At 35.0% G+C, this 24,475-nt stretch overlaps 1 protein-coding gene across 2 annotated transcripts in view; it reads right to left on the bottom strand.

Moving 5' to 3' along the window:
* Positions 1-24,475, bottom strand: part of Tinag (tubulointerstitial nephritis antigen) — a 108,109-nt gene that overhangs the window by 20,406 nt on the left and 63,228 nt on the right. For both annotated transcript variants that reach the window (XM_087196001.1, XM_004868825.3), the window contains exon 10: positions 16,347-16,392. In XM_087196001.1, the coding sequence (XP_087052127.1) occupies positions 16,347-16,392 (46 nt within the window). The remainder of the gene's footprint in view (positions 1-16,346; positions 16,393-24,475) is intronic.

Below are 24,475 nucleotides of genomic sequence, written 5' to 3'. Positions count from 1 at the left end.
TATTCTATCTTCAAATTCCCTTAATCTGCTCTGCATGCTTTCAATGCAGTTTTTAATCTCCTGAATATCTGTTTGAATCTGTTTCATGGATTCCATTTCTTTCTTATGTTGGGCAATCATGGTTTCCATATCTTTCTTATGCTGGGCATTCATGGCTTTTAGCATATTTCTGAGCTCATCTATTTTTTTTTATCTGTTTCTGTTCTAGAGCCTATAATCATGTCTTTCACTCTGCTCACCATCTCTGTAGTTATCTGGGAGATTATTTCTGTTTTGAATTTTTCTAGAGCCTCATTCATCTGTTTTGTTACTTCCTGTGCTATCAGATCAGGGTGTCCAGCTGGTTGATTATCGGGCTTTTCCACCCCATTTACCCCAGAATTTGCTTTTTGTGAAGTGGAAGTCGTTTTACTTAAATGTCTTCTCATTTTGTTTTTGGTACTGTCCTTGATTTAGTTCCTGAGTTGATACTTTGAAGTTGCTTATTTTAAGTATCTTTGTTGATGTATTTAGAACCTTTATGCAATGATTGCTTCTCAGAGGTATCTTCCAGATATAGCTAGCCTTTAGATTTTGAGTCTCTAATGGCTCTGAGGCTGTCTCATTTTCATTGTACCAGGAAGGACAACTGATTAGATCAATCACAATACCTTAGCCCAAGTGATACAATTAGCAACACAGTAACATCAAGTACCTCTTAGGAAATGACAATTTGTGGTAGTTATTAATCTATCACCTTTGTGTGAATTAAATCAAAATCAAGGACCAACCCAACATATGTTTACAGTGAATAAACTCTTCAATATAGCAACTTTACCCTTTGGAATGGGGAGTTAGAAGGAATTGGAGAGAGGGGGATGGATATGTGTAAGGATAGGAGAAGGTTAGCAGTGAGGCCAGATGACACAGGTGAGAGAAGGAAAGAGAAGAAAAGAAAAATAAAGAAGGAATATGAATTAAGGCCCGAATAGGAACACAAAGAGAGATGAAGAACAATGTGGGACAGCAAGGGCATGAGGGAGAGAGAGAGAGGAAGAAAAGAAAAAATAAAGAAAAAAGAGAAAAATAAAAAATTTTAAAAGCGTAGAAAAAGAAGGAAAAAAATCAAAAATAAGAGCAAAAAAAATAGTGGTAATTTTGAAAATAACAAATAAAAGACAAAAATGAAGGGACTCTTTCATGGTATGTCTCTGCTGTCACAATAGACAATGTGGGCAGAAGAGTGCAGTTATGTTAATGAGTCTCAGTAAGACAGTCACAGACCCATGAGATTCAGCCAGATTTCTGGCTGCAAGTCCCAAATTGAGCTCCCTGTCCTCCTGCAGGGTTGAACTGTGCAAGTTTCTATTGCAGGTTCTAGCTGCCTTTCCCATCAGGTTCTGATGGGAGGTGCTGATCCCTCTAACTTACCAATTATGGTGGTCTGGTGTGCCTTTACTGCAGAGATTCTCTTCACTTTTCCAGTGGGCTTCAGTTATCATCAGGGAGCCTGAGAGAGGCTCTCTCTTGTTCACTTCTGCAGTTTAGGACAATGTCTTTTATGTCCCCCTGTGCCTCTGTAGTGTGGAACCAGGTAGCTGCACAGCCAAGAGGCCAGAGGCAGGGGTGGTGGTGGCAGGGACTGGCACTATTGTTGTAGGTGCCCACATGGCTCCATGGGTGCCTGGTGGGCATGCCTGGGGTGGGGGGTTACAAGCCCTTGGTCGCAAGTGGGCATAGCCAGCTGGACAGAGCTGGGCTCAGTCAGCCCTCTGCTTCCCGCACGGCTCTACCCCTGCGGCTCCATGGGCGTCTCAGAATTTTTATATCTTTTTAATCCATCTTTAATAACTCATATCTACATAGGAATTTATCAATTTCTTCTGAGTTTTTCATTTTATTAGGCTACAAGTTTTCAAAGTAGCCACCAATGATCTGGATTTTGGCAGAATGCAATGTGATTTCATCTTTTCCATTTCTAACTCCACAGATTTTGAGCTTTTCTTTTATTATTTTGGTAAGATTAGCTGAGAGTTTGTCTATTTTGTTTATTCTTTTGAAGAACAGACTTCACATCAACAATTCTTTGTTTTTATTTTTAGTCTCAATTTCATTAATTTCTGTTCCAATTGTTATAAATTCCTTCCTTGTGCTAGCTTTAGATTTGGACTGTTCTTATTTTTCTAGTCCTTGAGACGCATCATTAGGTTGTTTGAGCTTGCTCTGTTTTTCAATATGGGCATTCACCACTATGATCTTCCCTCTTAAGATTGCTTTCATTGTGTCCCATACATTCTTATATGATGTATTAACATTTTTCTTTGATTGTAGAAACTGTCTTGTTTCTTTCTTAATTTCTTTTATGTCTCACTGATTAGTTAAGATGGTATTATTTAATTTCCATGTGTTTGCATAATTTCTGTGGCTTCTTTTGCCATTGATTTCTCATTTCATTGCAATATCATAATATACATTGCAAAATTTCAATACTTTTGTATGTACTTAAGCATATTTATGGGCTAGTATTATCTATTCCCTATATTTTGGAATAAGTCCCATGTGCTGATCAGAAGAATGTGCATCTCTTTTTATTGTTAGATGGAACTCTTAGATATATATTAAGTCCATTTGTTCAAAAGTTTGGTTCATTAAATTTCTGCGTGGAGTTTTTGTCTAGTTCATTTGTATTGAAGTCCCCCATTAAAATTGTATTGGTGTCTATGTGATTTTTCATGCCTATTACTGTTTGCCTTATGAAGTTGGGAATGTCAGTGTTTGGTGCATATATGTTTATAATTACTATCTCTTACTGCTGAATTGTTCCCTTAATTGATATGTAATAACAATATCAATTTGTTTCTTCAGATCAGTTTTGGCTTGATATCCACTTTGTCTGAAATTAGCATAGTTACTCTTGCTTTTTTCTGAGTTCTCATTGAATGGAATATTGTTTTCCATTCTTTGATTTTTAATATGTGAATTCATTTTTGAATTAAATTTGTTTCTTATAAACTGCATATGGTTAGGCTTTGTTTCTTGATCTATTCTGCCAATCTGCATCTTCTGATTGGGGAATTGAGAACGCTCGCATTGAGAGTTAGTTCTGAAAGGTACTGACTTATCCCTGTCATTACATTATTTTCCTGTTTCTGATTGCTTTATTTTTTTCACCTTTTCCTTAGGTGTGCATCATGCTACTTATGTTCATTCTTTTTGATTTCTTGGCTTTGTTCATTTCATTGTCTCATTCTAGGATATACTTGAGAATTTCTTGTAAAGCAGGTTTGGTGGTTATAAATTTCTTGAGGTGTTCCTGCTCATAAAAACACATAATTTCTCCTTCAATTTTGAAGGAATGTTTTGCAGGTATATAAGTTGGAGTTGGAACATGCTATCTTTTAGGCCTTCAAACACTTCACTCCAAACCTCCTGCTCTCTGAGGTTTGCATTGAGAAGTCTACTATAATTCTAATGGACTTACTTTTATATATGATTGATTGGTTTTTTTCTCTAACAGCTGTTAAGATTTTGTATCCGTGATGGAATTCTGGTACTTTAAATGTAATGTGGTATAGAGAAGTTCTCTTTTGGTTATGGCTATTTGGGGTTCTATAGGCCTTCTTTCTCTATTTTTCTTGAAATTGGGAAGTCTTCTGCCATTATTTCTGTGAATGTCATCTGTGCTTTCTTCTGATTTTTCACTTATTCCAATTATTCAGATTATTCTTCTTTGCATCTAACAGCTTTTGGATGCATTTTTTATATCTTGTTGCTTTGAAAGTGTCTCTGGCTAGTTAATATTTGAAGGCATAATTGCATTTTAGTTCTGAAATTCTGTCTTCAATTGATTGTTTCTGCTGCCAGTACAGCAAATATAATTTTTAATCTCATGGATTTTTAATTTAAACCTTTTCATGGACTCTAATAATTTGTTGAACTAGTCATTCACATTTTGTATCATTTTGTTTAGCTTATTTAGCTTTTTATTAGTGTCTTCTGAGAGCTCTTGGATCATTTGGTTATTTTTTTACATTATCTATTTAGTTCTATCTTCTGGTGTTTCACTGAGTACATCTTATATGTTTTCAAACTCCTCCATTATCCTTTTAAATAATTTGAGTGTGTAGTTTAAATTATTCTCCCTTCAATCGCCCCTGGATTGCTCTGGAGGAGTTGGAAGTTTGGGGACACATTTTCTTGCCTTGTCTTCTCATGTATTTAATGAGGTTTTGTTATTGTTTTGTGCTGAGATTTGTGGATGCTGATAGCATAAAGACCTTGTTGCTAGTATTAAAATCTCTTTAGTTAATCACTTTTCAGTGATGTACTTTGGGCTTGGCTAACTATATTCCTTTGCCTCTGCCCCTAAGATTTGACCACCTTGGCTAACCTGGGAGGGGAAGATGCAGTGTAATTGGCTCAACAGTGAGTTCCCTGGGAATGTACCTTAGTATCATTAATGTCACAAAGGTAATCTAGGTGTTGGCTTCAGAGAAAACCCATTAATAGCAAAAATTACATGACCCTGGTGCGTAACTTTAAGCAAATAAGCTACAGTAGTATTGTCCAAGACAAATTGGATATTAACACACCATAAAAACAAATTATGTATCACCTTTAACCTTATAGAAGAAATCCATAATTATGGTGTAAATATTAAGGCAACTCAGGTATTGACTTACAGCTAATATGTACTAAGTGTGACAGCTATATCTCAGCTTATGGTAGAAAAGAATTCAGCAATAATTTTATAGAGTTAACTAATGATTCATAAAGTGTTATGATTATGTTATTAAATAAGGGGATTGCAAATGGAGGAATGGGAGAAGAAAAATATTCAATCTTAATGTATATGCTATAAGGAGGAGGATAGAGAAGCAGGACAAAGAATTATATTGGGGAGTAAAGGATGTCTGTAGAATTAAGTAAAAGTAAAAAAAACCTATGAGAAACAGATGATTTTTTTTTTTTGGTACCAGGGATCGAACTCAAGACCTTGTGCTTGAAAGGCAGGCAGTACAACCACTGAGCTAAATCCCTGGCCTCAGAAATAGATGATTTTTTAAAAGGAGAAAAAAGAATTATATGGAGAAAAATAAGAGAGAAACAAAAAGGGACAAAAATTTAGAGGGATGAGATAATAAAGAAAGGAAAAAAGAAAAAATAGAAGTAAGAAGAAGAAATAGAAAAAAAGAAACAAGGAAAAAAGGCAAGTTAAAATTCTCCCAAACCCCAATAATTTAGTGAAGAAGAAAGTAGAAAGGAAAGAAAAAATTAAAACCCATACAATCTCAAAAATAAAAGAAAAGAAGAAATTAATCTGTGATTTTGAATGAGTGATTTCCTTCCAGGATCTACAATTTTGGGGCAGTGTCCAAATCAAGATGTGTCCTTCCTCATGCTGCTAAATAAAGAAGGCAGTCAGACCTTATATCTGTGGCAGATTCAGGCACCAGCAGACAGTAGGAGTCCTGCTTGAAAACCCAGACTTTCAAATCCAGAGAAACTCAGGCTGGGCCTGGCTTCCACTGTAGGGGTAGGGCCTATGTCCTTTCTGGCCACCTTCAAACTCCTCAAGGGGATCTCTTTCCAGCCTGCTCCCTGACTATAGCTGTCTCCCAAGGCTGTTGCTCACCCAGCCACTGCGGGGCGGGGGGGAGGGGGGGATAATACTGTGAGCTCTGAAGAGAAGCTATCCCATGGTTTCACTGAGTCTGGTGTTCAAACATTGAACCCTTTCCTGGAAGGGTGTCCTAAAAAACACTCTCTGCTGGGATATGGTGGGTGGACTGGAGCCATTCACCAGCTGGTGACTCTTGAAGGACTTCCATGGAAACAGAATCTTGTGTTGACCCTGTCCATTCTGATGCATTGTGCAATAACTTCCTGTACATTCCACTGTGTTTCTCCCTAAGGCCCCCTGGGGTCCTCCATATTCACTTTGTCTCTGTAGATTCAGTTTCCCTTTTCTTGTGAGCCATAGCCAGGAACCAAAAAGAAAATACAGGCTGTTTCTTCCTTTCTCCACATTGTGTCCTGTCTCTTTAATGTCTCTGTAGCTTTTAATTTTCCATTCAGATCCGTCCTGGTTGCCTGGGGAATACCCTTTTTTTCCTTCCCCAAGGTTTTATTTTACAGTATCTGCATTCCTAATCTCAGAGGCTGAATTACTGTCACTTACCACTCTGACAATTTTTTCCAGGCTCTCGCACCTATGTACTTCACTGTTGAGTGCATCCAAAATCTATAATACTCTTCCCTTGCCCCTTATTGCTGTGTCCTAAAAATTCTTCTTCCATGATGGAGTTAGCAAGCCTGCAAAGTTATTCTACAAAAGAGTGGGATAGGTTCCTTATTTTACCCTCATGGGTCCTCAGACCCAGCCTGGTGTCGTTTTGTCTGGGTGAGCCAGCCAGAAGATAAAAAGAGGCATGGAATCTGAGGAGGCCTCAACACTGGTAAGCTCGGCCAAAAAGCTATTAATTTTTTTCCTTTTTCTTTCTCCCTGTCCTAAATCCTATGACTTTTTTTCTGATATTAGCTATCAGGGACAGGCACAAACTGGAAAGTGGAGGAGCCTATCCATCCCACCACATGGTGGGGAGAGGGAGCACACAGTCTCTGTGATTTAGAGACCCACTTCCCTGAGAGAAGGGCACCACTCCATCTCTTCTCCACTGTCTGCTATGATCTTCCTGGGACCTAGGGTTGCTGGTTGAACCTGCCTACAGGCATTTCTTTCTGGGATCTCTTGAAATTGCTTCTCTAATGCCAATTTATTTCCTCCCACCAGTTTATTTGGTTCCAGTATTCTTAGGATAATTTTGTCTCGAGCTTATCTCCATATCTAAAATGTGTGATCTGTAGTCTGTAGTGACTAAGTGACATCTCTAGACTTTTCAGCCTCTGTTAGTTCCCTGTATATATTATAGATCCCTAGGTATAAAGATGATTGAGGTAATTTTTTTAATAAAACTGAGCTCTTGTGTACAAGTCCTTTTCCTGTTTTCCTGATCTGTTAATAAAAGTTGTTTGGAAGAGCTATGTAGCAGAAACAAGTATTCTAATTTTGGAAATAAACAGCTAATTTTGGTGTGACTAGCAAGGATGCCTGGACTAGTTAGTGACCAAAAAAAAAGGGCAAAGATGCCAATTGCGGATGTTTCTGAGTCTGAGGTAACAGGGTGGAACTGCCCCCCTGGGAAGGTCTGGTTCTGAAAAATGGGACAGTCTGCACTTGCAGCATGACCATGGAACTAGGGAGACCATGTGTGTAGCTTCACCTCAGTTTTGGGGTGCTGCACATGCAGCATGACCCTGGCATTGGGTAGATTGCACGTATGGACTACCCTGGCTTGGGTGTCCAACTTCTGCATATGCTATGGATGAGACAAGAAGCTCAGTCTAACTGACCGTAGGGAAGAGTCCTGCCTTTTTTCTCTTTTTTCTTTTCTTTCTTTATCTCTTTACAAAAGTATGAAAGGGAGATCCTAAACTATGTATTAGATCTCATATAATTATGGGTAACTCAGCCAACGACTGTCTCCAAAACATCGTTATCTTTCATCAAGTTGGCACAAATTTTATACAGAAGTTTTTTCTTTTAAGATTGATTTTTCTCCATGGGTGAATTAATAATAATTCAGCATGGTCAATACATCTAAGAGTGTACTTTAATTGAATGCAATTGTTTTATGTGTTCTATATATTATCTTGTCTGTTCATCTGCCTGTTAATCTCTTTTAATAATTGGTTACAGTACCTGAAGATTCTTATTTTAAAATAATTCTTGAGCTCAAAATTTTCTCCTTCATTTTCTTTTTCACCCTTATAGACTTCTGGCTCTGTTTGAGCTTTTCAAAAAAAGAATTATACAGGTTTCAGGGAATGGCCAAACTCAAAACATGACAGGATGAGGGCCAAAGACGTGAGGCTTACATGGAACTTGAATATAAAAGCTTTAAAGTTTGACAACATAAATGTTATACATGATTTAGCTTAATATATATGCTTCTGTGTGTTGGCTCTCAGGTAGAAATTATCCCCTAAATGTTTTATTTAATTTCACTTATAGATAGACACTCGTGTTAGCCAAAAATCTTTTGTTCACTGTGCTTACCAGTGAGTTAATAAGAGTGAAGATGTCTTTAAATTTGATGACATGTTTTCATCCAGATAACATTTTAGCTAGTCAAAATAGTCAACTTAGTAGTTATCCAAAAATTGGTTTTATAAATGCAATGTTCACTGTTTTGTGTATGTGTGATAATTTCCAAGAGTTTTCCTTGGTTAAAAATAAGCATGGTATATATTGCTTAAGTATGGTAGCTATGCTATGCTTTGGTTCTCATGAGTCATCTAAAATAATGGTTAAGATGAATAAGTAAATGTAAATAGGGCCAGGGATTTAGCTCAGTGGTTCCACCGCCTGCCTTGCAAGCTGAGGACCCGGGTTCGGTCCCCGGTACCAAAAAAAGAAAAAAAGCCATTATTTATTGCTTCTCGGCCTTTTGGCTAAGGTCAAGTGTAGTAAATGTAAATAAGATTAATGCTATAAATGATCATAACAACATCTAAGCCATAAGTTGTTAATATAAGGCTTAAGACATAAAAGCATATTTTGCTTATTAAATGTGTTTTAATAAATTATTAATATATAAAAGGCTTAAGATTTCTTTGATTAAAAGTTAAATTTCTAATATTAATATACTATTTTAAAAATAAATGTTCTCCTAAGTGGGGGTCCTTTGGCCTGAAAACCTACTGGATAAAGCTCCCCTCAATTGTACATCAATTTGCTTCAGTTTTTGCAGATAGGTGGTTTCATCAGTTTTTCCCCAGACTATTATTGGGTCTCACCCCAACAAATTTTTTTTTAAGTAAACATTATATATATTTTTATGTCCAAAGCAATAAGGTAGAAACTGTACTATTATCAAAACAGAATGTTGTGTGTATATGCCTGACAACTGTGTGTTGTGGTTTATATCTGAAATGTGCCCCAAACCCTCATGTGCTCATAGGTGAGACTTTTTGGAGTAACTGGATCATGATGTGCAATACAAGATCATGGGCACAATAACTGGATTAGTCCGCTGATTGGATTTGCATCATCCTGGGTGGGGCTGAATGGATTTACTGAAGACAGAAGACCTACCCTGGAATCAGTAGCACCACCAATAGGTTTTATAGTCTCAATAGAATAGAAAAAGAAAGGGAAACTCACTGCTCTCCTGCCTGCTATGCCATGGACTGTTTCTTCTCTGCCATGCACCTCTATCATGCCATCTGCCTTGGTGCCAACCAACTGTGGACTTAAACCTCTTCAAAGTATGAGTCAAAATAAACCTCTCCTTCTTTAACTGATGGGTATTGGGTATTTTGTTTCAGCATGGACAAAGTAATTAAAACACACTACATGTATCAGACTGTGATATAAGCTTAGATGATTGGCTAGCATCCTGGTTTTCTGGAACAACCTAGTAAAATAAAAGTTCTCATTTCCCTGACTGTGATACTGTGCCTTAAAATTCTTTTGTGTTGCATATTCCATTATTGTTGTGTGTGGCCTAATGTCTTTATGTCCTTGTCCTCTCTCTCAGACTATCAAAAACTGATGGCTGTATGAACAACAAAACCTAATATTCCTGTATCTCCTTTAAGTCAGTCAGGGTGAGACTTTCAGTCCTTGGTTAGGCAAGATAAACAAGCTTCCTCAGCCTAAAGAAGTTATTCAAAGATGGACCATAATATCTTCTACACCCTGTTAAGAATAAGGAATACAAATCTCAGATGGAAATGAGGTAGGATAGAAGAAAATAAAAGATGGTTAAAAGAGGAGATAAGGAAATCATAACTAAAAAAACATTATTTTCAAATGATTGCAATTTCAAAGAACTAGCCAAAATTACCTAAAGCAATACATATCAGTGTTCCTTTGGCTAAATTTAGATACCTTCCATATTAGGCCTATTACACTCAAATTTTGGGGGAATATTAAAAGTCAATAAATTGACTTAATTGAAAAAATAAGGAATGGGAGCCTGATCCCAAGATAAAGGAGCAGGTTGACCAAACCCAGTGAATGTTTAAATTACCTATTTTTTAAAAACTCATGCCTGTAAAAAGAACTACTACCCTATTGGGGTGGCAGCACCTTTTCCCAAGCTTTTCCACTCCATTTCCAAACTGTAAGACTGTCTTTTACTTTTTCTGAACACTGGCACTTCACTCTTGAGTGCATCCTAAATCTCTGTCTAATAAACCTTTCTCTTCCCTCTTACTGACATGTTCTAAAATTACTGTTTTTCATAATAGGAGTCAGTAAACCTACAAACTTATTCTATAAAAAGGTGAGATAAGTTCCTTATTTCAGCCTCTGGGACCCTCAGACTCACCCTGGTGACAATTTCTGCACTCGCACTGTTTATTAAAAACAAACATTATTAAAAAGTCTTGCATTTTCAGTTGAAATGCAGTAGTGTTTGTTGTAAAATGACTATTACATTTCTATATGTGCATTATTTAATTTATTATATCAGCATGTTATCTCTATTCATGTGTAAATAAAACATCATCTTACTTAGTGTAGCTTTACATGAAGTCTTAAAAAACTGGAAATCTAAATCTTCCAAATCTATTCATATTCAGTGAGGTTGTCTTAGGTACCATGGGACTTAAGTTAAGATTTCATTGAATCGACAGATCAAATTGAGGACAATCAACATGTTACCATGGAGGTTTGATAAATGTGGTATCTTTCTTCTTTAATCTAGCCCAATTCTTCTTTAATTTCTTTCAAAACTAAAATTCTTACACATCTTTTTGCTCTCTTAAATGATTGAGTTTCTTTGACTTTATTGTGATAAAATTGACAAACAAAAATTGCATATATTTAAAGGATTTAATATGAGATTTTGGTATATTCCTATATTGTGGATGACTTACACAACTTTCTTTGAAATGTTTCATAGCTTTTAAGTAATTGGCTTCCTTTTAAACAGTACTTACTATAATTTTCATTTTCATTTGTTTCTTGCCAGTTTATAGAAATATAATTAAATTTTGTTTATTCACCTAAAATCAAAGTTTCAAGAAAATGTGATTTTTGTTGTTGTTGTTGTTGTTTATTTTTGATACCAGAGTTCGAACTCAGGACCTTGCACTTGCCTGGCAGGCACAGCACCACTGAGCTACATCCCGGGCCCAAGAAAATGTTTTTTATTTCTATTAGTTCGATTTTAGATTGCTTTTGCATTTTCTATTTTCGCCTGTTGGTAATGTCAGTTGTATTTTTTACCAAACTTTCCTTTGATTTCTTTTCCTTGCTTAACTGTGGTAGCTGGAATCACCTGTGAAATGCTGATGGAGGTCATAACAGTGAACGTACATGCTTTATATTTTCAATGATAAAAGAAAAGCATTTGGTATTTTATAATGAACAGTAGTGTACACTCCTCAACTGTAACACTTCCTTTAGAATTTTGTGTTCACAAAAGATACTGGTCTGTAATTTTCTTTTTTTCTTTTTAATTGTCTTTGTCAGATTTTAGTAATGAAATTATGATGGTTCATAAAATGAGTTGGAAATTCTTCCTTACTTTCTGCAACCCAAAAGAATTTGATGTAATACTGTTTTTATTTGTGCCCAAATATTCAAGAAAATTTACTAATGAGGATTTTGGGCCTGAGTTTCTGTGAGAGAGTCAAGTTTTTTCACATCTTTCCGTAACTGCTTAGGGTCATTATTTATTTATTTATTTATTTATTTATTTATTTATTTTGGTACTGGGAATCGAACTCAGGTCTTTGCGCTTGTGCAGCAGGCGGTGAAACCACTAAGCTAAATCCCAGGTCCTAGGCTCTTTATTTTTATCTCGTGTAAGTTTTGATAAGTATCCTCTTTCAAGAAATTTATCAATTTCATCTAATTTTCAAATATATTGGCATAACTTTTTTAACATATCCTCTTATTACCTATTTAATATCTATTATGTGTATAACCGTGTCCTCTTTTTCATCTCTTGTGGTAATGTGATTTTTCTGTTTCTTTTTTTGTCTTCCTAAGAATTTAATCATTTCAAAAAACTCAACTTTATTTTGCTGATTTCATCACCATATCATGACTAATTTCTTTGTCATAAATTTATGTGCACATCCTTATTATTTCTTTCATTAAATCTTTCTTAGATTTGAGTTTTTCAGCTTATTCAATCAGTATTTTCCATGTTTTTAAAAACAGATGTGAACTTTTCTTCTTTTTCAATACATTTCTTTTCTCTATTAAGTTTCTTAATGTTTTAGCTAAATAACGAAAGTTTTGAGGTAGTATCATTTTGATGCTTTGAATTTATTTAACTACTTATTTGTCTGAAAATGACATGATTTTGTTTTCATTTTAATTAAAACTATTACCAGCTACAAGATTCTAGGTACACAAGTGTATCATCATCATCACTGGATTTGAGTTTTTCAGCTTATCAAATAAGTGCCTTTTGTATCTTTTAAAAAACAGTTGAACTTTTTTTCCAATATTCACTTTTTCTATTAACTTTTTAATGCCTGAGATAAGTATTATTATATTATATTATTATTTTATTGAGCACTACAATACTGTTATTTTGTTGTCCTCTGCCTTCTATTTTTACATAGAAATGTCAATTGTCAGTCATCAGGTTGATGGGTAATGCATCATTTTTAAATCTGGTTGTTTAAAATTATTTCTCTCTATGACAAACATTCACCTATTTCAACATGAAATTCCTTGCTGGTTTTCTCTCTGTCTCTTGCTTGTAATTTATTGAGCTTCCTGAACAGATATCTTTTAATTTTGGGAAACTTGGACATTACTGATTCACATGGTAATTCTGTTTCAGTCTCATTCATGTTCCCCCCGCCCTCCCAAACTGGACTTCCTAGGCCTAGAGTTACACAGAATTACAAGTATGTTCAGCTGTTCCATTGTGTCCTACCCATCTCTTCACATTGTTCTGGATTAGTTTTGCCTTTTGTTCCATTAATTTTTCTTTTATGTGTTACAATGTGGGTTTATTTTGTTGAATTTTATTTAGCACCATAAATTCTCTCTATTAAACACTCACCACAAAACATGGCATTCACAAAGTCAAGAATTCATTTAAAAAATTTTTCTTATAGATTGAAATCCTTAGTTGAAATTTTTCAACTTTTTATTCTTATGTTCCATAATCTAGTTTACAATCAGTGTTTTAAAGCTTACAGCTAAAGTAGCATTTACTAATTTTATTAATAGCTTTTTCTCTAGATCATTGGTCACATTTTTCTTCTCCAATTGTCTCAGAACTTTTAACTGTATATCAGGTGTTTTTAGAATAATTATAGAGACTGGTATTGGGCTTATTTTTCACAAAAAGGGGGTTACCTCTTTCTTTTAGAGATATAGTGAGGGACTAATCACCTCAATAAGTCAGGAACTGAGCTAAGCAAGAGCTGGAGAGAAGCTGTTGTTTAATTTAATCCACACCTGGTTTCAGATATTTGAAGGGCTCTTCCAATTATGTATGTGTTCCCAGCTCTGTTCAGGTAGAACTCTTCCCCAGGCCATGCAGTGCTGCAGAAGATTTCTCTTTCTGACCCTCTTCCTTAGCTCTACTCTGTTTATTACTCAGAATATATTCCATAGGAAGAGACAGCTGTGGGGTTTGTGTTCCTTTTCATTCCAACCCATTTGGATTCTCTTTGTCCTGGAGTTTCTCCCTGAATGTTACACATCCAATTCTCTGATGTGACAAATGCCCCCAGGTTAGAAAATCTCCAGATTCAGCTTTTGTTTTTTTTAAAACATAGATTTAGGAAATTTCTATCTGTTTAGTGGAATTTATGTCTTTCCATTATGTATTACTCTACTCAGCAATAGAACCCATTCAGTTATTTGCGTTATATAAAAAAAGCATATGTCTAATAAATATTTTCAAATACGTCCATGTAACTGTGGGAAAATAAAACTTACCCATGTTTCTTAGTGCTCTTGACAAACAAAAAGGCACACAATAAAGAAATGTTTGTTTTCACTTCTCCTAGAAATATTTACTCTTTATATACCATAGGAATTAAATCTATAGCCATTTGTCTAGTATGCTGATTTGAAGAAATAATTAAACTTATCTTCCCGAGAGGCTAAGAATTAGAGGAGGACAAGTTCCTAAGTTAAGCCCTAAGTGTCCAGAAGTGCTAGAACATTCTCTCCCTCAGTATTTGCATATTAAACGGAACAAAACCCAGTATTTGGATACATTATCTGGAGTTTAACCCTGGAAAAGTTTCTATTTCTGAGAGCTAGTGTTGACAATACAATATCTTTTTCACCTCATGTTAATGAAATGAAAGTTTTCTCTTTCACTTTGGGAAAGGAGGAATATACCCTCTTTCTTTTGCATATAACTGGAGAAAATCCACTGTTTTCTGCTTCTCAGCCATGGCACATACATACACTGCCACCTCAGCACAACATCTCCATTGGTCTAATCACATCACCCACAAGAGGAAGGCATGGAGGACCCATGCTGCATTGCTACAGTGTTACTCCAGCTGTTCTGGCTTGGGTATCAATTAAGGATCCTTTGCTTCTGACCCATATGCTGTGTGTGTGTGAGTGTGTGTATGTGTGTGTGTGTGTGTGTACACGTGTGTGGGATAACATTTCAGACCCTTCACAATTCTTTACAAAACATTTCATAGGGCAGGAGATTTAGCTCAGTGGTTTCACCGCCTGCTAAGCAAGCAAGAGCAAGGACCTGAGTTCAATCCCTGGTACCAAAAAAAAAAAAAAAAAAAAATTTCAATAGTACTGAAAAATTTCATATTTTAAAGAAATGACCACTAAGTCTTATATGAAATAAAAAACTATTTTAATGCATTGAGTTTTTCTGAATACATGAAGTTATTTATCCACTAAGTCTATGAATAGTGTTTATATTCCAACTATATATCCACCTATACTTTGCCCTTGGATACTCCAGCAAATAGGAACATACAGTCTTAATCCAAGGTGAGTGTACATCTTTCTTTCATGGAGAAAGAAGCCAACTAAAATATGTGACTTAATAAAATATAAATGTCAGTCTGCTTCTTGTATTCCTGGTAGTTACATTCAATGATTTATCCTCAAAAATAATTGCAGAAAGAAATCCTTCCCCTGCCCTATGAAATAATGTTTACTTTAAAAATATTTTGATAATTAGTACATTCAGAATTGATAGGTAACTTCAACAAAAGTAACTTAAAAGGATAGTGTGCAGGTATGTAGTGAATTCATGAGAGTATGTGAATAGGAACACTTGCATATCATGTGTAAATATGCATACTACACCATGCCAGGGGCTTTGGGTTGAAAATGATCAGGTGAACCATGAGCAAATTATGAAATATTTTATCCTGTACACTTACTTGTATTCAACTCAAAAAATTGCTATCCAGTACCACGTGCTGAGAGCTGTTGTTAAATACATTATTCAAAGAAGTTGTTTTAGTTTCTAAATGTTACATTGCTGAGATTAAATATTCTTCAAATTCATTTAAGAAAAAACCCATGTGGAAAATCAATTGTAGGTATTCAAACAGCATATCCTCTCCTAGAGTTTGAGTATTGGATATTAATGTTAACTGTTATCTACTGAAAGTTTTGTTTTGATGAGAAAAATATTCTTAAACTTCACTTTAAATGTAAAGACAAATTCTTCCACTTAAATATGTAATATCTTTAAATATCAACCAAATATATTTGGAAGATTGATGTTTGAAAGTACCCTATGAAAAAAATCTACCAAGTCATTCTGATGAGTATGAATCATAATGCCTATTGTTTTATAAGTTGTAATATGCACTGCACTCATATAATATATATGTATATTTATATTCTATTGCAAATATTATCATTTAGACTTTATACTACTTTTGCAAAAAAAAGTATGTAAAGATAGGACAATTGATCGCATTCACTATAATTAACTGAATACCTGAAGTAATATACATAGAGTCATATAATTACTGTATATAAAATAACAAAGGCATACAGTTCATTGACATATATATATATATATATATATATATATATATATGGTGGTCTAAACATTACTATAATAGAAATAATAACGGAACAAAAAGTTGTCCTGTTGATAATCTGAAAAAAAAATTATTTTATGATTTGAAATAAAATGACAAGAATAGAACTTTTACTATAAAAAAATACTTATACTGAGTTTTGTGTTGGAGAAAACACTGGTGTTGTGAATAATATAGTGACTAAAGATGTGACTAAAACAAAACAGCCAACAGAGGAGCAGGCAATTCTGCACCTCCCAATAAGAAGTCAATTAAAATGAATTACATACCCAAAATTTTTCTTTTCTTCCTTTTGCTCCTCTCAGTGTACCCCACCTACAAATAAAAAGAATAATATAGTTCCAATGTGTGACTTGCATCATGAGAACATGCAGTTGTCATTCCTATATCCTTTTAGTTTTTCTTTTGCTTCACCTTCTTATATAGTGAAAGTATCCTCATTGCCCTAAGAAATGTGCTTGTACAGTTTTCTTTTTCACGATAACCTTATCCATGTGCACAGAATAAACTTATTTGTGTCTAAATAGTATGAAATCAAACTCAAAGATAGAGGTCTTAAGGCAAACAGAGTATAAAAATTTTAAAGTACTTAAAGAAACATCCCCTCTTTACATCCAGCCCTCTGAAACTTTATTATGGATGAAATAAGCTAAAAATTTCCAAGACAAATGGTAAAAATTGTAATGGGAATATATATAATTGTTATGGTTGAGGGATTTTATTTTATTTTATTTTTTTATTTTTTTGGTACCGGGGATTGAACTCAGGTCCTTGTGCTTGTGCAGCAGGCAGCAAAACCACTGAGCTAAATTCTTGGCTGAGGGATTTTTAAAAAATTCATATATGCATATTATTTTATAAAGTAGCAATATGTCTAATTTCTGTGCAAACGTATGTATGGAAATAGAATAGAATATTTCAGTATTGATTAATTTTCAGTATGGCATAGAATGTTCCATAAAAACCTGAACCTATAATATTTTATTCTTTTCTGTTAACTAAATCCAGTTCACATATATTTATTGATATAATAGACACTTGTGTCAGATCATATAGTGGAAAATAATTGATATCCAAATCTCATGTTCTTCCTAACATATAATATCACTTCATCCTTGTAAATATACAGCTGTCAGCTGGACAACAATTTTGAAGGGAGAAATCACATTAAGTACCACTTCCATGTAATTTGATGGGCTGTAAGAATATGATTAAGCCGGCTACATATCTCCCCATGAACCTGCCCCAGTAACCCCAAATCCCACCATCCCAGCTCCTTTATATAAGCCATGCCATTACAGTACAAACATTCCTAAGTGAGATTTAAATTTGTTGCCAAAATATTTTCCAACATGACACTTTGTAGAAGGCTGTTTTAATGGGGTACAGAATGGAACAATAGTATTATAGGAGAAAGGTGTTGGCTAAGATGGCAGGTTTGTGGTCGTGTTATCTGGATATTCATACTGTACTTCGAGCCTGTATCCTGACAGTGAGGGACAGCAAAGGTATGGGGGGAATAGGAAACCCCTGAAGAACAACTTTGCTTTCTCTCACTAGATGTGTTAGGAGTGGTAATTGCACTGATTGGCATTTTTTTTTTTGTCTTCTGTAAAACAGAGTACAGTGTTCTGAACATTCTGTCATTTTAATGTGTAAGTTAAGATTGGTTCAATTTTCAAAAATAATTTGTACTTTTATAATTGCATTTGCATCTTTTTAAAAAAAACTCATCACCATTTATAAAATTTACCAATCATAAGAGCCCCCACATGGTCAAAGTCTGTTCCCTGCTTCACAGTAGTAGCTCACACTTGAAATCTTCAATCACTCATTTTTTTCATTTATAATAGCTATTATAAAATTTCAGAAAGACTTAATTACTCAAACTTTAGGTGGCCTGACTCACCATTGTGTTACCTGTTTATATAAAATCCAAGATTAAATCAAAGACTAAGTTTCATTCAACCATGAGATTATACAAGCTGGACAAAGACCCCCTATCTGAAATCCCAATAGGTAGAGTGAGAAGTTGTAGACTGTCCTGCTAAGCTACTATGAAGGATTCTAAGAACCAGCTCTCAATCAAGAAGGGCACGGAGGCACACACCTATCACCCCAGCACTTGGGAAGCTGAGAAGGAGGCCACAAGTTAAAGACCAGCCTGAGCAACTCAGTGACTTAGTGAGACACTGTCTCAAAAAGTAAAGACTGGCCGGAGAAGTAGCATTGAGTGGGGCAGGAAGGACAAAGCACTTCATACAAAAAATACAAGAGAAATGTACCATGGAATGAGCACTGCATTTATTAGCAATCTCTTTGAGACACTGTACCACTGCTCAGAAATAGTGAGCCAGCTTTGGGCAGATGAAGATCCACATGGGGATAGGATCTGACGACATAACGTCACCACAGAATTCCATTACCAGTGCACAGCCAGAGAACTCTGAGGAAACTAAATTTCCTCAGAAGAGTAAGAGGCATTTCATGATGTACTTGCATAACTTTTCTTATTCCAGCATTGCTAAATACATTAAAAGTGAAATAAATTTCCTTACCTTGGAGATTTTTCAAAAATATGAATTAGAACTTTTACTCTTGCTCACTTGCTGATATTTTTCACTGTGTTCCTATATATTTTGTTATGATTATCCAAACAATATTTTAATGACATAAAGAGCAGCAATAATTCTTATCTTACAAATCGCCCAACTTTTTGGAGTTTTGGAAATTTCTTAAGAAGCCTTTTCATTATAACTTTGATATACTCATTTAAAACATGAGTTATTTTCAAGTGTAGGGAGATTACAGATATTCAGATTATTGTAAATCTCCAAATAGATTTTTTAAAACAATTAAGTCATCAACTATAAGTATATCAGGGAAAGGAAAGTAAGGTCACTGAATAGAGTGGTTTTGAAGACTGAGATGATTCTGAAAGAAAATTTTAAATGAAGTCTATTAACCCTTACAGAAAACTCAAGTGGAAAGAAAATATCAGAAAAAATACTGTATCACTGCAGAAGCTATTCAGTTCAGCTATGTCACAGCCTTGGAATTCAACAACAAGCAAGACTCATTTATCACACAATTTCACATTTGCACTGTGGCCTTCCAATATCTTTTCTCTTTTCTATCATCTTTACCCAGCTCCTGAGATGGTAAGTAAACATCCCATGGAACTGAATGGGGAAACACTTTGTCCCAGGTGATTTCCATTCCTAGTGCAGTGAGTCCATGTGGTTAAAACCTTAATTCAAACAAGGTTAACTCACCCAAAGCAAGATTATTTACATTATTCATTCATTGGGAGAAATGTATCTCTTCTTGATTTCCAAAGATATTTTTTCTAATATATGTATTTTCCTGAACTGTGTTACTGAACTTAGGGTTATTTTGCTAACAGCTGAAAATACTATAAATATGTGCATAATTTCACAAATGTTCTCTGATTGTTTTGAGCACATAAGGATTTTCATTAAATTCATATTTGCTGTCAACACATCTATTTACACTTATTTCCTTTTATGTATACCTCTTCATTTTAAAGATCATTTATAAATAATTGTTCAGGTAGACTAGAACCTTACTCTGTAGGGACTGTTTCCATAACCAGGTTGTATAGTAGATTCATGACCTTGGGAGGCCCTGACTGACTTTTATTGCCTAAAGGAAATTCAATTAATTGGAACTTTACACTATTCTTTTGAGTTTTTCAACCTTATTAAATTGTTTCAGTTACTTAGGATTTATTTATACTTCCTTCCTCTCATAAATCAGTAATATTTGGAAAAATACTGGTTTTAAAAAATCTAGGTAGCTGTTAGCCCATGGACCACATCCAGTGTGTGCTGCTGAGCACCTAACCCCTACCCTGAACTGTGGGTACATCTCACTTAGAGCCCAGGACCACACTTCCTTCTGTTCTACCTTCTGTTCTCATCCCAACCTTCACTTTTAAGTACTTTTAGAAATATTTCTTTGTATAATATGAAAAGTCTAGACTCTCCCATGAAGTCTATGAGGAAAAGCTGAGCATGATAGTATAGACCTGTAACCCCATCACTCAAGAGGTTGAGGCAGGAGGATGGCCATGAGTTCAAAGCAACCCTGTCCCCATCAATCAATCAGCCAGTCAACCAAATATGACAGTTCTGTAGAATTAGCTATTAAAACCTATAAAGAATGATATAAAATATTTCATTCTTATGAATATACACATTTCTTTGAAAGAAATATTCTTAGATAAATGTGTTAAACAAACTTTTAAAAGTCCTTTTTTAAGCTATGTCTGGGTTGTAAAATTATCAGAACTGAATAACTACTTTGGAGAAGATTTTAAATAACTGTTTGTCCTCCTTAGGTTTAGCAGCTTTTGCCATTGAAGTCCATGTACCCAGTTGTGGTAACAGGAAACACGATAAATAAGAAATATGAAGACATAATCTTATTTAAATAATAGTTGTATCACCATAAACGCCTTTTTAAAGGGAACTCAGAATTTTTTATGTACTTTACCCAATTATTTCTACCTTTATTCAACAAACTACTGTTTACTCCAAAGAAGACCGAACTTTTGCCTTCAGGAAGCCGCTGAGATAATGGAGCAATGCTGGGAAATGGAAAACAACCAAGAATATGAACAATTAGAGTGGTGGGTGCTGTCTCACAAATGAATGATCTGTAAATGTCTACAGGTTACAGATGAGGACATTCAATCCTGATGACAAGGATGATTCAGTCATAGTTGAGTGAAATTTTTCAGGTTGAAACAGGTATGCAGAACTTGAAGCAAAATACGCAAGTGCAAAGTCACAGGAGAGCCCTGAAAACTCCATCTGTTCTAAGCACAGCCTCAACCCTGCATGGTACAGCCGTTGGAGTGGCAGAAATGAAATTAGGAATCAAGTTAGAAATGCCAGGGTGACTCCAGCTGTAAACAGCATGGGTGGCCACCAAGCATGACAGTCACAATGTTGATGACTTTGTGATCCAGATTAACTCTCAGAAAGAACTCCGGTGTTCGTGTGGGGCAGGCTCCATGTGGGGCACATAGAAGCAAAAGATGAATGATGTACTTCTACCAAAAAATAATGACAGTCTGGATAGGAGTAGAAGACCTTAGCGCAACTAGCTTTCATTCTTTAACAGATGTATCCCAACTTAGGGATAGTGGATATCAAATAGTTAACTATAAATAGATACTTTTGAACCTGTCAATTAAGTACACGGACAGTGGGGATGAATAGGAGTGACAATTAGAGAGCAACTTGAGGTAAAAGTGGTGGGATATGTTGGATACTGTATACAGGACAGAAAGGGAAGAGTCAAAGTCTACTCCAGGATTTCAAGGTTGAATGCGTAGGTCCATCAAATGTGCATTACTTGAGAGGCAGTTTCTATTACAAAGAAATATGCTCCTGATGATAGGGTTGCTTTATCATTGCCTGAGACTGCAATCACAGAATTGCTTCATCTTGGGTTCTCTCTACTGACAGTGGTACTGCACATGAACCTTACAATACATAGTATCTCAGGATTACTGACAGGTACGACATGTAAGGAGGGTTGATTGATAAAAGAAATTCTGAAAAAGCCATTCTGTGTAGTGAAAGAGAAACCCTTTTGCGATAAGACTATTCCATAACTTACATATCAAAATAACATTTGCTTATGAATTAGAACCCTTAATGCAAGCATCACATTCATATAAGAATTTCTCATTCATCTTTTTTTTTCCTCATTCAACTTACTGGATGGCACAGTGTGACTTCTGGCTCTTTCCCAAAGTTAAAATGACCATGCAAGGTAAACATTTTCAATAGATTCAGGACATGAATTTCATTTAAACTAAAGACACTCATGAAGGAGGACTTTCAGAGGTGCTTTGGAGGGTGGCAGGAATGAAGGGACATGTGCATTTAGAGCAGAGAGGAGTGTTTTCAGGGGATTAATGACAATATGCCTTTTGGTGTAACAAAAGTTTAAAAACTTAAACATTCACTGTATTTTCAATAAAAAAGCCTTTCTTCAAAAAACAAAGAAGTTAGAGTTAGAAGAATAAGAAAAAAAGCTCTATTTTATTTTGATGGTAAGTGGGTATCAGAATCACCAAGACAAAACAATTTTGCAAAGCTTCCGAGGATTTGCTATTTTGGAGATCCTAATACACGTCCAATATGCTGAAAACAGGAATTCAAATTTGTTTTCTAGGCAGACCAATAGAGTATTATTAAACAGAGACCCACACAGATTAAAAAATAAGGTTTTGAAATTGTGGATACATAAAAATGTTATAAAGTAACACCTATTTGAACAGGAAATTTTGGAGTAAATAGGGAACAAATATATCAGGGAGACTGATATAAATCCCAACCCTTCTTACTAAGGAAATGAAGGACAGGATACAGGCATGAAAAAAATCACCAGATGGGCTTCAAGTCAATAGCAATGACTTAAGTATTCAGGATATAAGATTTTGCTTTTAGAGGTGAGACTGCAGACATTCTCCACCCCTTCACATAAGGATTTGACAAATAACTACGGTAAGAATGAGGCAAAGACATACAAGCTCTTATTTCCTTCTGAATATTCTTCCAGAGATGTTTAGGAACTTCATTTTTTTAAAAATGTTGACTCCTTGTGAGTGTGGCACTGTTGAATATGGTAAGGAGCTATCAGAAAGAGCTAATTAATCTGAGACCTAAGATGAATAAAAATAGACCTCATGACAAAGAAAAATGAAATGTGCACGTTCTCTGCCCTTCTCCTACTTCATTTTGCACTTAAGCAATATATAAATCAAGCCAGGGTTCATTAAGATCAAGCACTATTATTGTTATGTTTTTCCAAGAAGTTACAAGTTTTATCATAGACTTAGGAATCACATGGAGATTTCTGAAACATATTTTTGTATGAAAACGTCACAAATATGTAACACTCAATATTAGTTACTCAGGTAACAAACACTCTAGAGTTCCTACAATATTCCATATCCTGCCATACCCTAATATATCAGGAAGTACAAAGCTAACACATATAATACCATCTGTTATTTTGCATATAAAGAAATGTGGAGGAAATTGATGAAAGGCTACACCCATTTTATGATCTGGCCAGAATGATCTGCTGTATAACTGAAAGAACCATCCCTTGGCATTTTACATCTCGATGGAACGTGTGTTAAAATGTGTACAATCATATGACATGTATTGGGAAAAGAAGAAGCAAAGACCAAACCTACCCATCACTACTGATAACAGTTTACTAGTGATAACAGTTAATATGTTTGGAAAGGTTCAAAGAAAACTTCAACTCTTTGATGCTAGAAAGAGATATTAATTTTTACATTTCTTTTATAAAACTATAGCAATGGCAGGCAACTCAAGAATACAGTATACTCTAGTTTGGTTAAATATGGCTCACAGGATAAATCACTCCTAATTAACTAGGGTAATAACTTTTGAAGAGATACTTTAGATGAAACTTTAGCCCATTAATGTTAGGGAATAGAAATGGCTTTTTAAGTTTCTCATAAACTCACAGAACTAGAAAGAAACTCAGATTATAGTACACTCTAATGGCTGGATAACTATGGCTCATAGAATAAATCTGGCTTGATGCCTATTTTTCTAAATAAAATTTTATGGAATATCCACCTTCATTCATAAAAGTACTGTCTACATCTGTTAACAGCACAGCTAAATACTCAAGACCATATGGCCCACAAATTAATTTGACTCTAATCTAATTTCTTTTATTTTATAGATAAGGGATATGAAACCCAAAGAAGTTAAGCAACACTTCAAGATTATATAGTTTAGTGGCTAAATTGTCACTAGTGTTTAAGAAGCAATTGATGATATAAGTAATAAAAACTGGGAGCTGAAGATAGCAGGAAAGGGTGGAATTCTTCCTGGTTATAATAAAGAGGGAAAACATGATGGGTTTTGGATAATTTGCCAAGGGTGCCAAGGAGAAATGAGGGCAACTCCGAGAGAAAAGAGCACAGAATAATGTACAAAGCTGGCCTGTACACATTTATAGAGAAATCATGAAAGTTTTGGAAAGAGGATTGCAGGTGATCACAGGAGATAAAGCTGGTGATGGTACACAGATTAATAAATGGAGATGGGTGGGGTTGGAGAAAAGGAGAGCAGTTAGGTCATTACTAGAATATTCTAACCCGGATTGTATTCATCACATCCAACAGTCTCATTTGTATCCAGAAATATAATGAATATAATTATTCCAATTATGGGGCTAGAGAAGAATAACATATAATGCATTTATTTTGAGGTTCAAAGTTCATTAAAGTTGTCACTTAACACAAGTAATATTCACCATCTGAAAATTTTGTTTTTTATGGGACACTTTCCTTTTTACTGTAGCATACACT

The sequence above is a fragment of the Heterocephalus glaber genome, unplaced genomic scaffold, assembly GCF_053883595.1.
Source record: "Heterocephalus glaber isolate CG9 unplaced genomic scaffold, H.glaber_assembly_v1.0 deba00001610, whole genome shotgun sequence".
Taxonomy (NCBI): Eukaryota; Metazoa; Chordata; class Mammalia; order Rodentia; family Bathyergidae; genus Heterocephalus; species Heterocephalus glaber.
The sequence above is the reverse complement of the archived record's forward strand: the minus strand, read 5'-3'. Positions and strand labels throughout refer to the sequence as shown.